The 15,961-nt window shown below is 46.1% G+C and overlaps 1 protein-coding gene across 2 annotated transcripts in view; it reads left to right on the top strand.

Moving 5' to 3' along the window:
* Positions 1-15,961, top strand: part of PRKAG3 (protein kinase AMP-activated non-catalytic subunit gamma 3) — a 52,784-nt gene that overhangs the window by 4,678 nt on the left and 32,145 nt on the right. For both annotated transcript variants that reach the window (XR_010786336.1, XM_066575493.1), the window contains exons 3-4: positions 5,011-5,120; positions 7,141-7,222. Coding sequence is in view for 1 of the 2 variants with exons in the window: in XM_066575493.1 (XP_066431590.1) it covers positions 5,011-5,120; positions 7,141-7,222 (192 nt within the window). In the remaining variant the exon portion in view is untranslated. The remainder of the gene's footprint in view (positions 1-5,010; positions 5,121-7,140; positions 7,223-15,961) is intronic.

Here is a 15,961-nt window from a genome sequence, read left to right as displayed (position 1 = left end):
GGGCAGTAAAGCGGTTAATTGTAACATCGCTGGTGCTCTAGGACAGTAAAGAAGTTAATTGTAACATCCATTGTGGTCTAGGGCAGTGAAGGGGTAAATTGTAACATCTCTGGTGCTCAAGGGCAGGGGTCCCCAACTCCGGTCCTCAGGGACCACCAACAGGTCATGTTTTCATGATATCCTATGGTAAGAACACCTGTGGCAATGTCTGAGGCACCGACAATAATTACATCACCTGTGCAACACTGAGGAAAGCCTGAAAACATGACGTGTTGGCGGTCCCTGAGGACTGGAGTTGGGGAACACTGCTCTAGGGCAGTAAAAAGGTTAATTGTAACATCCATGGTGGTCTAGGGCAGTGAAGAGGTTAATTGTAACATCCATGGTGGTCTAGGGCAGTAAGTCAGTTAATTGTAACATCCATGGTGGTCTAGGACAGTGAAAAGAAAATGACTGGTAACTACACTGGTTGTCTAGGACAGTGAAAGGGTTAATAACATCTCTGATTAGCTAGGGCAGTGAGGAAGTTAATAATAACATCCCTGGTGGTTATGAGCAGTAAAAGGATTAAGTGACCCTCCAGTTTCAGAACAAAATTCTATCCTGGGAGTGGAGGTTGGAGGGGATATATTACCTGGACAGATCTTCGTTTCCATTATGCTGCTTCCACTCCTGTTTTTGGGCTACCAAGATGGCCACTGTTATTATGCACTGCTCTGTGATTAGTGATCACGTGAGCAGCACTGACCAATCACAGAGCAGATATAGTGCACTGGTAGTCTAACACCACCAATGCACTAAGGGTTATTAGGTAGTCGAAAAAAGCCTGAAAACGGATGGTCACTGTAAAGAGGTTGTCCAGAATGTAAAATGCACGAGCCAGCCCACAAGTGTCCGCCCTCTTAGGCCCGCTCACACATGCGTATTTTATGTCCGTATTTTTTTACTGACTGACTATGGTCAGAATTCGGACCCATTGAATTCATTTGGCGTATCTAGACGTGCGATTGTATGTGGACCAATGTTGCACGTAAAAAAAAAAAAAGTTCACAGCGTGTCCTATATTGGTTCGTATTCATGGACCAAAATCATCCATTAGAGTCTAAATGTGCGTAAAAAAAACCCCAAAACTCAGTGAATACGCATTAGCATCCGCATTCTGCAGGTTGTGACAATACTGGCATCACTTGGGCCTTTTTTTTTTTGCAACACTGTGAACACGGATGTAAAAAAACCCACATATGCTCACATTTACGCTACGTGCGTCTCTGTACTCGCCGCTCGCGAGTACAAGCCAGAAACAGTGAGCGCCTGTGGCTCATAGAGGAGCTGTTTTCCAAAGCAACCAATCAGATCATTTATGTAATTTCTCAAGAAGCCTATAAGAAATGAGACCTGAATGGTTGCTATGGGCATTGGCACCTACTTTCTTTTGCCTCTAGGGGAAGTCTACTTATAGAATACAGAAAATGGCGCTTGTATTCTGCCGATTGTGCTTCATGCAAAACAGTCGACGAGGAGCAAATATGTCACTCAGCAGCGGCACTAATATTGGCCTCCATTATAGGCCTGAAAGCTATAATTGCCGCACATTGGGGAGATTTATGACACTGTGCAAAACTGTGAGGCCCATAGCAACCAATCACAGCGCAGTTCTCATTTTTGAAGCGAATACAAAATGAAAGCTGCGCTGTGATTGGTTGCTATGGGCAACAAGGACAGTTTTGCTTTTAGACAATGTCATAAAACTTCCCTATTCAGTGAATAATTCTATCACTCCCTCATGCCCGTCTCTCCCGCCAGAGGAATGAACATGCATATTCTGCCAAGCAAAGCTGGCACATTAATGGTGCGGGGTCAACGGGTGTGATGACTGGCATCTGTTATATACTGTGTATGGCCAACTCTATTCAGGCTTTGTTCGTACAGCCTTGTTATCGGTTGATGTCTCCGTTACCTGGCAGCAGAGGTGTTGCCAAGCTTTCTTGCACCCGGGGTATAGATTCGGTTTGCTGCCCTCAGGAGTGTCCGCACGCTTCATGTGTTTTATCATTTATTAATATTATAGATGTATAAAAGCACGCCGATGCGGCTAAAAATATTTTGGTTGCACAAATCTGCAGCATATTTGTAAGACTTACGCCCATATGAACAAGCCCCAATAGGTGTCCCCCATAGTGGTCCCAGTAGTAATAGTGACTCCCATAGTGGTCCCAGTTGTAATAGTGACCCCCATAGTGGTCCCAGTAGTAATAGTGACTCCCATAGTGGTCCCAGTAGTAATAGTGAATCCCATAGTGGTCCCTGTAGTAATAGTGACTCCCATAGTGGTTCCAGTAGTAATAGCGATTCCCATAGTGTTCCAAGTAGTAATAGCGATTCCCATAGTGTTCCAAGTAGTAATAGTGACTCTCATAGTGGTACCAGTAGTAATAGTGACCCCCATAGTGGTTCCAGTAGTAACAGTGATTCCCATAGTGGTCCCAGAAGTAATAGTGACTCTCATAGTGATCCCAGTAGTAATAGTGACTCTCATAGTGGTCCCAGTAGTAATAGTGACTCTCATAGTGATCCCAGTAGTAATAGTGACTCTTATAGTGGTCCCAGTAGTAATAGTGACTCCCATACTGTTTCCAGTAGTAACAGTGATTCCCATAGTGGTCCCAGAAGTAATAGTGACTCTCATAGTGATCCCAGTAGTAATAGTGACTCTCATAGTGGTCCCAGTAGTAATAGTAACCCCCATAGTGGTCCCAGTAGTAATAGTGACCCCCATAGTGGTCCCAGTAGTAATAGTGACTCCCATAGTGGTCCCAGTAGTAATAGTCACTCTCATAGTGGTCCCAATAGTAATAGTGACTCTCATAGTGGTCCCAGTAGTAATAGTGATCCCCATTGTGGTCCCAGTAGTAACAGTGATTCCCATAGTGGTCCCAAAAGTAATAGTGACTCTCATAGTGGTCCCAGAAGTAATAGTGACTCCCATAGTGATCCCAGTAGTAATAGTGACTCTCATAGAATAGTGACTCTCATAGTGGTCCCAGTAGTAATAGTGACTCTCATAGTGGTGCCAGTAGTAATAGTGACCCCTATAGTGGTCCCAGTAGTAATAGTGACTCCCATAGTGGTCCCAGTAGTAATAGTGACCCCATAGTGGTCCCAGTAGTAATAGTGATTCCCATAGTGGTCCCAGTAGTAATAGTGATTCCCATAGTGGTCCCAGTAGTAATAGTGACCCCCATAGGGGTCCCAGTAGTAATAGTGACCCCCATAGTGGTCCCAGTAGTAATAGTGATTCCCATAGTGGTCCTAGTAGTAATAGTGACCCCCATAGGGATCCCAGTAGTAATAGTGACCCCCATAGTGGTCCCAGTAGTAATAGTGACCCCCATAGTGGTCCCAGTAGTATTAGTGATTCCCATAGTGGTTCCAGTAGTAACAATGACTCTCATGGTGGTCCCAGTAGTAATAGCAATTCCCATAGTCGTCTAAGTAGTAATAGTGAAACCCCTATAGTGGCCACAATAGTAAGTGACCATCGTAATGGCTTGAGAAGTAACAGTGTTCCCCATTTTGGCTCCAGTAGTAATAGTGACATCCATAGTAGTCTCAGGGGTGCTGCCTGGCCAGAGGCCAATGCCAGTAGCAACTCCCTTATTGTCCTCTGGATGGGTAGCATCCCCAAAGGCTTTACACTCAACCTGCCTTCAGCCTGAGGCGGCGGGCAGGATTCGGCCCACGGACCTTGTATTAGACACGTCTGCCATAAATGCTCAATTGGGCTAATGTTAGCTGATTGTACAGGCCACACCATTTGTCAGAACTCTCCAGAATGCTCCTCGAACCAATTCTGGACAACTTGGCCCTAATGGCACGGTACATTATCTTGCTGGAATATGCCATCATTATGGGGGCTACATGAAGTCAATGAAGGGCTGCAAATTGTGAAATGTAGCAGGCACCGGTCAATGATGTGTTTACGTGGACCAGTGGACCCAAACTATGCCAGAGAACACCGCACACCGGTATGGAGCCACCACCAACCAGTACAGTGACTTGTTTACAACTGGTGTCCATGGCTTCATGGGGTCTGTGTGGGGTCGCCAAAAAATACCTACCAATGTAAAAGGTTGGCTCCTGTAGTGATAGCGCCCCCTTTCAGTGGCCCCAATAGTAACAGTGCCCAAAATAATACAAACAAGAAAAACCTGCGCTCCATTGGGTAGCACAGTATGGCAAAGCAATAATAATAAGCAGAAGTACTGGTACCTGAAGTGGCTTGGCTAGAAGTACAACGCGCTGGTGAGCCTGTTAATAGCAGCGGCTTCCCAGACGGAGCAGTAGCGGTGACATCCGTCAACACTTCAGTGAATACGGAAGGAAGAAGGGGACTCAGCACCCCGGACAGGAGACGGCAGAAGAGGAGAATCCAGCATCAAGCTAACATTCATAACGGTAAAATACAGCAGAGCATTTAAAAACTGTGGGAACAGTGATAGGTGACAGCTGTCATGTGATCAAGTCACATGATCACATGGACATTTAAAAAGTCACATGATCACATAATCCCTTTAAACAGGGTGTCCATCATAGCCACAGATAGTACTATGGCTCATTGGACTGTGCCAGATGTTGCTGGTCCAGTTAGCAATCTTGCGAGCCTAGTTGAGCCACTCTGTCCGATGTTGTGGTGATAAGCATCACCTGAGGTAACAACACTTCATAATCGATTTACATATTGTATCCCATGACTTTAGGCACATCAGTGTATGTCTCTATAAGCATCTGATAAGAGAGGAAGTTGAAGGATTAATGGAGTTTTACTATGTGGCTGTATTTATTGCATTGGAAGACCACCCCTTAAATGAATCAGTCCTCTATATACGGCATACGCCTCAGATGTGCAGTTGTATAGTCCTGAACGTCTTCTATGCCGGTTTTCATACTCTACATGTTGCCTGATTTCTGCATTTTTTTTCATGAGTTCTGACTTTTTCCTTTCTCTTGTAGCTGATCTCGGGGTGGACGCTGGGATATACATGGAGTTTATGATGAAGAGCCGATGCTATGATGCCATCCCCACAAGCTGCAAACTGGTTGTGTTTGACACAACCCTACAGGTCAGTATATAACAGACTGCTATCAGCAGGGGTCTCCATAGAGAAGTGGGGACCTCTGGATGCGTCACCACCGATGCAGGACAGAGGTATCCAACAGTAGTACTGCATGCAGGGAAGACCTTCACAGCACACATAGAGAAGAGGGAATAAAGCTCCCCTCCCCTTCCAGTCCCATTGAGGGAGTTGCAGGGGCTATCTCCAGAATATATACAGTACATTGAACGGCTACTTTATTAGAGCCCCCCCCATCTAGTAGCACAATGGACTCCTTTGGCTTTCAGAGCCACAGCAATTCGTCATTGTGTACATTCCACTAATTGATGAAATCATTCTGCAGGGATCTTGGCCCCTGCGGACAGGAGGCTTCTAGTAGTTGCTACACATTGGTTGGAGATGCTGACATGTTCTGACCAGCTGACAGGAAGGGGTCATCAATTCATACTGCTGGTGCCAAATTCTGACCCTCCCATCAGCATGGCACAACAGAAATCTGGATTTATTTGACCTGGAGATGTTTTTCTACTGTTCAGTGATACAATTTTTTGTTCTTTTGCCAACTGTAGTGTTGCCTTTCTTTTTCTCTTATAGATAGTAATGATGATAGAACGGTTGTTTGCCGTAATAGCCCGTCTGTGCTAAAGAATAACAATGTGTGTGCTTGGATATATTAGTTGGAGCACCAGCATTGTATTTGGCTATTTGTTGACTCTGCAGCACCTGTTCATCAGAGGGATTCTTGACATCCTCCTCTGACCCCTTTCAGGGATGAGTTGTTTCCATCCACAGGATCCCCTTCTCCTGGATGTTTTTCCTCTCTCCCACCATTCCCTGTATACTCTCCACACAGTTACATTATAAAACCCCACGTGGTTGGCAGTGACATCCTGGCCCCAAGCTAGTCTAGCATCGATGACCCGGCCTCGTTGGAAGTCGCTCAGATCGCTGGATTTTCACATCAAATGTGGATTCACACTGAAACTGATCCACGGAGAACTTGTCACGTTTCTGCACTCCGGGATCACAGCAATAGTTTCCATACAGTAAAGCTTGAGAGAGTCCAGGGGCTCTAATAAATTGTCCGTGTCCCTGGATAGGTCCTTCACCCTACATCGTAGTTGCAACTGTGTTATTTTGCCACTGTAGGACTGCCATTTGGGCACTGTACGGTAGTACTGAGAGGACACTGTATAGTACGGTAGTACTGAGAGGACACTGAATAGTACGGTAGTACTGAGAGGACTCTGTATAGTACAATAGTACTGAGAGGACTCTGTATAGAATGGTAGTACTGAGAGGACTCTGTGTAGTACGGTAATACTGAGAGGACTCTGTATAGTACGGTAGTACTGAGAAGACTCTGTATGCTACTGCTATTTTAATATAGTATGGCGCTATGATGTGCAATCAATAATGTGGAATTATTTGGGTAATATGTGGTTACTGCATGGGTCTGAATCAAATGTATGGTGATGCATGGTAGCATTACTAGGTACTAAATGGCGGTATTATATTGGCACTGATGGTGTTATTGTGTAGGTACTGCATTGCCATATTATGTGTCTGCTGTATAGTATTAGTGTTGGGGCACTGTATGATGGTATTATTCAGGCAGTATATGGGATGCTGTGTGGCAGTATTATGTTGGCACTATTTCGTTACTAATTAGCACTCTTATTTATTAACTGTATAGCACTGCATGGTAGTATAACATTGTACTGTACTATTGTTTGGCCAGCTTATTTGCAGTTTTTATAACCCTTTCCAAATAAGTGTCAGGGAGCACCCCAAATATATTTATCCAGGGACCCCCGCAGAGCCTGATCCGACTCTGCTCAGTCTCATTGTGTGAGCCAAGCACATAAATCATCCGTCCTTTGGAAAGCTAAATGAAGAAAAAACGAAATCTGAAGTTCCAAACTGCCGGCGTTTCCTGGCAATAAGACGACCTTGTTTCTCTCTTTGTTTGCATCGTATTCAACTTGTTGATGTCCTTCAACTTCTGTCTTCTTTCCTTCAATAGATTAAGAAAGCCTTTTTGGCCCTGGTGGCGAACGGGGTGCGGGCGGCGCCTCTGTGGGACAGCAAACAGCATTGTTTTGTGGGTAAGTATCAATGTAATGTATGGTAGTTGGATGATATCAGCAATAAGTGTCTTCATTGCCAATGAGGGATGCAAAATCGGTTCTGGACTTAAAGGAACCCAAATAAATCTATAATACGATGCATATTACAAACCTAGTGCTCCTGCTTTCATCTCTGCTGAAGATCATTTTCCTGCCAGAAAGTATTCAATTCCTATGCAGCTCCCCCACAGGAGAAATAAAGCATTACATGGTGCATTGAAATCAGTGGGATCTCCATTAACCCCTTGAGTGGCGGGTTTCCTACCACCCTGTCGTGCCCACCAGGGCAGGTTTTTTAAAATGGTCTAATCATTGAATTTCAACTAATTTTGCAGTTGCGTCTTAAGAGCCAAAACTTCTTCATCTTTCCATTGACACGGCCATATAAGGGCTTGTTTTTTGCGGGACAAGTTGTGATTTTTTAAACAGGAGGGAGGAAAAACAGAAATGGGGAAAAAAGAAAAAAAGAGGCCATGTCATTAAGGGGTTAAATAATGTATTACCTTCCTTCTCTGTGTCATTACGACGCATGGATACCACATGTGTGATTGTATTTTTGATTTTTTTACAAAGTAAAGGGAGACAAGTGTTTTTATAATTTTTTTAAATAATTTTTTAACTTTTTTTTTTTTTTTTTTGTCCCTTTAGGGGACTTCCACAGGGACCCATCAGGACCCCTGATCACATTCCGGGGGTTCGATGGTGACAGCCTTTTACATGCTGCAGTGACAGCCCTTTACATGCTGCAGTCACATAGACTGCAGCATGTAAGGGGTTAACACAGCAGAGATCGGAGGTTTTCTCTGATCTCTGCTGTAAGAGCTGGTACCTAGCTGTCCTCTCACAGCCAAGCATTAAGCTCTCCCTGCCACAGAGACCATCGGCTTGCTTCTGACAAGCCGATGGTCTCTATGGCAACCTGTAAACAAAGCAGGAGATTGCCGACATATCGGCAATATCTTCTGCTGGTTTTTCAAAGCCCTTGCTTTGTTCTCTGTGGGTCTGTGCAGGCAGAGCACACTGTCACAGCTTGTGGCATTGTGCTCTGCAGCTCCCATAGTGATACATAGCCCGGAAATCTTCCGGGCTATGTTGCTATGAGCAGTGGAGCTCGTCCCGGAAAATTTCCGCGCGTGCCACTCAAGGGGTTAAATGCATGGACAGGGAGGGTCCTCCAAAGAGAGAGATGCTCGTTTTTAGCCACTTTAAATTAGGGTTAAAGGGGTTGTCCCGCGGCAGCAAGTGGGTCTATACACTTCTGTATGGCCATATTAATGCACTTTGTAATGTACATTGTGCATTAATTATGAGCCATACAGAAGTTATAAAAAGTTTTTTACTTACCTGCTCCGTTGCTAGCGTCCTCGTCTCCATGGTGCCGACTAATTTTCGCCCTCCGATGGCCAAATTAGCCGCGCTTGCGCAGTCCAGGTCTTCTCCTGTTCTCTATGGGGCTCCGTGTAGCTCCGTGTAGCTCCGCCCCGTCACGTGCCGATTCCAGCCAATCAGGAGGCTGGAATCGGCAATGGACCGCACAGAAGAGCTGCGGTCCACGGAGGCAGAGGATCCCGGCGGCCATCTTCACAGGTAAGTATAGAAGTCACCGGAGCGTGGGGATTAAGGTAAGCGCTCCGGTAAGCTTTCTGTACGTCCCTGCATCGGGGTTGTCTCGCGCCGAACGGGGGGGGGGGGGGGGGGGTTGAAAAAAACAAAACCCGTTTCAGCGCGGGACAACCCCTTTAATGATGGAAGTCACGAAAAAAAGGAATATTTTCTATTCGCATAAAATGCCCAGAAAAGGATATTTTAAAATGGATTTCTTCCAAATCAGACAGTCAAGTTTAAAAATATTAAAATAACATCAAATATCTGTATTTCCCATGAAACAATTTTGGAGCATATGTTCTTACAATTGTGCCGCTCCTCAGTTATTCCTCCTGGAAATATCTGGATAAATAGGCAACTGAGCAGTACCATTTTCCTTGCCTGTAGGCTGTGTTCCTACCTACTGATTACACAGTGTCAGAGTGTATAGGGACTTGCCCCAGGTGAATGGTTAATTATTTATACATTTCCAGCTGGAACAACAAAGATGCTTCAAAAGTGGATATTTAAGTGCATATGTACCTGTTGGGCTCAACTAAAGACTTTTCCAAGACCAATACTGTTTTTGGTTTACCCCATGGGAGCAGTGTGTTCTCCTTAAAAAATCAAATGAATTGAAAGTGGAATTAAAGGGCTTTTCCAGGCAGCGCCTGCTGTCAGAGGCAGGATACATTGGGGTTCAGAGTGGAAGCTTCTGCTCTGACCCTGTGTAGTAGTCAGCGCTTGTAATGGCAGGTCGGGGTCCCACTGATTTTAATGAGAGCTGCACCTGCAATTACAATCGCCGTCCACTATATAGGGGTCGGAGCAGTGGCTTCAACTCCGATCCCAGTGTATCCTGACTCTGGCAGCAAGGCGCTGCCTGAGAACCCCTTTAATTTCACTTTCAATTCATCTGGTCCTCAGAACATCCACCACATCCAAGTGTGAAAAGTGAGATGAGCTTTGACGTTGGATAATAATAACAATCTTTATTTGTATAGCGCCAATTTATTCCGCAGCGCTTTCAAGCACGGGAGAACACAGACAATACAACATGTGATATACAATCAGTTTGAAACAAACAGGGTTGGGGTGATACAGGAGGTACAAGGATGGGGTGGGGACATGAGGCACGGGGGAACACAGGCAGTATGGGAATTACATGTGGAAATCAGTTATTAGGAAGCAAATAGGGTGGGGCGGTAAGGAGGTGCAGGGGTAGAGGTCAAATGAAATGACCAGGGTGAAAGGTGTGGGGAGCCGTGGGGAGCCATAGGGAGGGGTGGGTTGACTAAGTCAGGAGATTTGGTATGCCTCCCTGAAGAGGTGTGTTTTTAAGGCGCGTCTGAGGTTTCATGCATTGGGAATTATCCAGTGCCTTGGGGTAGAGCATTCCAGAGGATGGGTGCTGCTCTGGTGAAGTCCTGTAAGCGAGCATGTGAGGTTCGTATTACAGGGGTGTTTAGTCTGAGTGTGTTAGTGGATCGGAGTGTGCGGGCTGGGTGGTGTACGGCCAGGAGGGATGCGATGTATGGTGACGCAGCACCATGCGGAGCTTTGTGGGTGTGGGGTTTAAATTTAGTTCTGTAGTGGATGGGCAGCCAATGCAGCGACTGGCACAGTGCATAGGCATCTGAGTAACAGCTGGATAGAAAAATTAGCCTAGCTGACGCATTTAGTATGGATTGGAGAGGGGAGAGTCTGGTGCGGGGGAGTCCGATGAATAGAGAGTTGCAGTAGTCGAGCCGGGAGTGGATGAGGGCGACAACGAGTGTCTTTAGCGTGTCCGTGGGGAGGAATGGATGGATTTTAGCAATATTTCTGAGGTGCATGATATTACTAGTTCCCCCTCATGATCCTCTTTTTGCTCAGTCCCTTTTTTATTTGGGACTCAAGAATAACAACCTTCGCTGATGCTTCAGGGGTTCTGGGATCTTCTGTGACTTCCTGAGTTGTTGTTACGTGACGTCCTTGTAGTAGTTTTGGCAGGCTGGCCCCTCCTGCAGGGCTTCACCACTGTTCCAAGTCTTGGCTTCCACTGCGCTGAGTCCAGAGCCTTAGAAATCATGTCATAACCCTCTGCAGCCTGCCAGATTTCTGATAGTTTCTTCTGTCCTCAAACAAGTAGCTCATACATAAAAACTAAACAGTGGAGCAGATATAATAAACCCTTTTATGACAGAATTCTGGTGCCAGAAAGTTGCAATTGTGGCGCAAATGCCACAATTGCAACTTTCTGAGGATGCCCTGCAGTAGGCATAAATCAGTTTTTCTCCAAGTATTTCTTTAAAACATCTTGGCATAGATGAAATGGTTGAAATTCCATATAGGCAAACAACATGAAAGCTGACCTAGAGACATGTCCAAAATATTGAGACCCCCTGTGATTGTTAGAACAAGGGGGCTGTTTTTGTTGCTTTTTGGCTTTTTCCAGCAGCTGAAGACGTCGCATAGAGGTCTATAGAAAGCGCTATATACTTCTATGAGGGCGTCTTGAGCTCCTGGAAGGGTCCGAAGTGCAGCAAAGACAGTGGGTGATCAACGGAGATCTCAGCCGCGGGACCCCCACTGATCAATACTTTTGACATGTCTCTATGCTGAAAGTGCAGCTACTCTTTAAATAATAGCAGTCCCGGCGAGGGTAACGTCCGGATGGACAACCTACACAATGCATATGCACAGATAGCGTTAGGCTTAATAGCGGTGGGAACACGTAGGCGCAACACAAGCGATAGGTGGACATGGGGGTCGATAGGATAGAGTTCTCAACTTGTTATAATAGTTAAACGTTCATAGTTATGTCATCTTTGCCCATTAAAGCCATTTAGCTAGATAATATAGTGCCATATACAGATAGCTTTCCATAACATAGCATTTCTCTGGGATGAGGGAGAGCTCCGCCCACTAGAAAGCCCGCTACCCACTGGACCCCAGCGTCCATTAAAAACCGGACGCTAGTTAAATACAGAGCTGCCCTATACCCTCTCTTTAAGGTAGTTGTTCTCATTTGACATACTACCTCTACTAATCTTTCTTTCATCCTCTCCTCTTACTAATTCTTCCTCTATTTCGTAGGTACTAGTTGACCTCCTTATTTAGGAGCAAATTGTTGTTAAGTGTTTGTCTCGTCTTTTTGTTTGTTTTTCGGTTTTGTTTTGTTTGGCCCTTCCCCCTCCTTTCTTTAACAACATGGCACCACTCAAACTTAGTTCACTAAATATTCGGGGATTTAATGTTCCCCAGAAAAGATCACAGATCCTATACCAGCTGCACAAGCAGAGGGTTCAAGTGGCACTATTTCAAGAGACACATTTTAAAGTGAGACACGTCCCTGCCATACGAGATAGGTACTACTCGCATTGGTTCCACAGCGCCAACCCCAACAGCCGGGCGGGTGGGGTCTCCATCGCGATACATAGGTCCCTAGCTCACCACCTCATAGAAACTAAAATAGATCCTCAGGGACGATATGTCCTCATTAAAGTGAAAATAGGAACCACTAAAATCACAATCGCAAACTGGTATGCACCAAACCAACAGCAGACAGTAGCTAACCAGGCCTTCTTGAAGGTAGTGGCAGAGTTCGCAGAGGGGGTTGTTGTGGCCGGAGGGGACTACAGTATGACTTTAAACCCAGAAATAGACTCCTCGGCGAACAGGGGCAGTGTTCCCCCTGGGCAACTACGGACCTTTAAGAACGCAACGCATGCACTCCAACTGGTGGATGTATGGCGTATCCTACATCCACAGGATAGGGACTACACCTTCTTTTCACATCCACATAATTCCTATAGTCGCATAGACTACTTTCTTCTGGGACACCATGCCCTGTCATGGCAACCTACGGCCACAATAGGGGATATGGTGTGGTCGGACCACGCTCCTGTATTCCTGACCCTAACCTTACCAGATCAAACAGACCGCCAGTGGACGTGGAGGTTGAATGACAACCTCCTGAAAGATAGCGTATGTGAAGCAGAAGTTAAAGAACAGATTGAAACATTTCTTGCGACACATGCCACAGACACCACTTCGGCTCCTATACAATGGGAGGCACTGAAGTGCGTCCTGAGGGGCACGCTAATAAAACATGGCTCTCAGCTCAAAAAAGAAAGAGCCACTACTATTACTAAATTCCTTAAACAGATCCACACCCTAGAGTCGGCACACAAAAAAACCCTCTCACCAGATACCCTGGCAGATCTGGTTCGGGTCAGGAAAGAGCTAAAATCAAAATTAGGCCAGGCCATCTAAGAAATCAACACAAGCGCTTTCACTATGAGTATTCTAATAAAGCGGGCAAACCCCTATTCCGTCTGATCCACCCGAGGGCCACACAGACATTTATTCCACGAATCAAAAACGCGACGGGCACTGACACATATAATCCTATGGAAATCCTGGATATATTTCAGAAATACTACTCCCAGCTCTATAATCTTAAGGGACAATTCGCGGATATGAACCAAAATTTACTAACAGACCGAATTTCCAAATATGTAGCAGAAACAGCCCTGCCGGTACTAAGCCCCGACCACAGAGACGCATTGGAAAGGGATATCACAGTAGAGGAGATAGAGGAGGTTATCAAAAGCACCCCTGCGGGGAAGAGCCCAGGGCCCGATGGTTTCACCCCCGCCTTTTACAAATTTCTTAGACAGCAGCTTGCCCCTTTTCTGGCCAGGGCTTTCTCCACGGTCTCTCAGGAGTCCCCTTTCCCGCAGCAGGCCCTTGAGGCACATATAAGTGTAATTCTGAAACCAGGAAAAGACCCCACAGTTTCCACTAACTATAGGCCGATCTCACTGATCAACGTGGACATAAAGTTTTTTGCCAAGGTCCTGGCCAACAGGCTTTCTCCGCATCTCCCGAGCATTATACACACAGACCAGGAAGGCTTTGTCAGAGGGAGAGAAGCCAGAGACAATGTAATAAAAACCCTGCTCCTTGTGGCTAGGGCTCGAGACGGTGCTGGCCCAATGTGTTTGTTGTCGGTAGATGTGGAGAAAGCCTTTGACAGAGTTCATTGGGGGGTTTCTTGAGGCAGCCCTCAAGCAGATAGGGCTGGGTCCTAAATTGTTGTCCAGAACACTAGCTCTTTACACTTGCCCCATGGCCAGGGTTAGGATAGATGGCACACTATCCTCCCCCATCCACATCAGGAACGGGACCAGGCAGGGCTGCCCCCTGTCTCCTCTGCTGTACGTCTTAGTGATGGAGCATCTAGCGACAGCAATTAGAAATAATCCGAACATCAGCGGACTGACAGTGGGAGGGACCCAGTATAAAGCGGCCTTATACGCCAACGACATACTGCTATATATCACACAACCCCGCATCACTCTGCCCTCCTTGATCGAAGAATTCAAAAAATTTGGCCACCTATCTAATTTTGAAATCAACTACAGCAAAACTGAAGCACTAAATATATCCTTGGGCCCAGAAACAAAAAAACACATAATAGAACACTTTCCCTTTAAGTGGCAACAAGAGGCTATAAAATATTTAGGAATACATATTCCATCGGATCACTCCAAACTGTTCTCCATGAACTACTCTACCCTACTGGACCGCACTCTTAAAGACCTGACCGCCTATTCCACCAGAGTTTTGTCATGGTTCGGGAGGATACAAACCATTAAAATGGATGTCCTACCCCGATTCTTATACATTTTCCAAGCTATCCCTATAACGATACCCCAAATATTTTTTAACAAACTGAAGTTGGCACTTATCAGATTCGTTTATGGGGGGGCAAAAACCACGAGTTAGCACGCGCACATTATCGTACCCCAAATCAAAAGGAGGAACTGGTTTACCCAACTTTAAGAACTACCACACGGCGGCGATTCTTACGCACCTGCTAGACTAGCACTATCGCATCAACAACAAACAATGGATAGCACTGGAACAAACAGACTGTGCAGTCCCTCTGAGGCTACTCCCATGGGTGAAAAAGGAAGACAGGGCCCAATCTGTAGGTTCAAACTACTTCCTAAGGGGCACACTTAGACTATGGGATATACAAACATGTCAACAGATACTGTCCAGGGAACATAGCCCTTTGATGCCATTGTTTAATAACCCAGCTTTCCCACCAGGGAGGGAGCGAGAATGCTATTTGGGTTGGGAGAATCAGGAAGACACCAGGGTCCAGCAGGTCCTGGGTGGGCAACCAATCATTTCTCTGCAGGAACTCAAACACCGATTCGGAGATATCCGCATCTCCTGGCTCGAGTATTTTCAGTTACGCTCCTTCCTTACGCCTTGGGAGGGAAGCGGCACCCCGGGCGCGGAATTGACACCCTTCGAGAGGTTGTTCGAGTTGCGGTCGCCTCCGGAGCACGTACTATCGCAAATATATGGCCTCCTGATGCATGAGCTTAGCTGCACAAGCCTGGGCTTCAAGTGGGCTGGGGAGCAGGAGTTAGGAGAGGAAATCACACAGAGCGACTGCTAAAAACCATTATCTTCACACACAAGTTGACCATGGCATGCGCTGCCCAGGAGAAAGGGTACAAGGTGTTGGCTAAATGGTACAGATACCCGACGCGACTACACGTGATATTCCTCTCGGTGTCGGACATGTGTTGGCGCTGTGGGACTGATAGAGGCACTCCGTTACATGTCTGGTGGGATTGTGATAAACTGCGGCCCTTCTGGAACAGGGTGTTTGCCACATATAACTCAATGTGCAGAAAATCTGTTAGCAATACGCCGCAGATAGCTCTCCTCTCCATCCTGCCGGGCTCCATTAGTGCGCAAAAGGGAGATCTGCTCCGCTTCTGTATTGCAGCAGCCAGAGCAGTCATCCCTTGCCACTGGCGATCCACACAGGTCCCCTCAATGAGGGAGTGGCAGCAGGAGATGTCATACCTTAACCAAATGGAGGAGTTATGTGCGGAGCACTCACGAGAGCCCGAAAAACAAAAGGAGAAATACAGAAAGACCTGGCAGCCCTGGATTATGTTTGAATCCTCAGCAGAGTTTGCCAGCTTGTTCTACTAAACGTACTCGCGAGCCCTGTAGGGGACGCAGGGCCTTTGGAGTTGGGGACCGACTGGAAGACACTCAGGGTGCTCCCGCCCCGCCCCCCCTCCTTCACACTTTTTTTTCTTAATTTTTTTTTTT

The sequence above is a fragment of the Eleutherodactylus coqui genome, chromosome 8 (assembly GCF_035609145.1).
Source record: "Eleutherodactylus coqui strain aEleCoq1 chromosome 8, aEleCoq1.hap1, whole genome shotgun sequence".
Classification (NCBI taxonomy): Eukaryota; Metazoa; Chordata; class Amphibia; order Anura; family Eleutherodactylidae; genus Eleutherodactylus; species Eleutherodactylus coqui.
The sequence above is the reverse complement of the archived record's forward strand: the minus strand, read 5'-3'. Positions and strand labels throughout refer to the sequence as shown.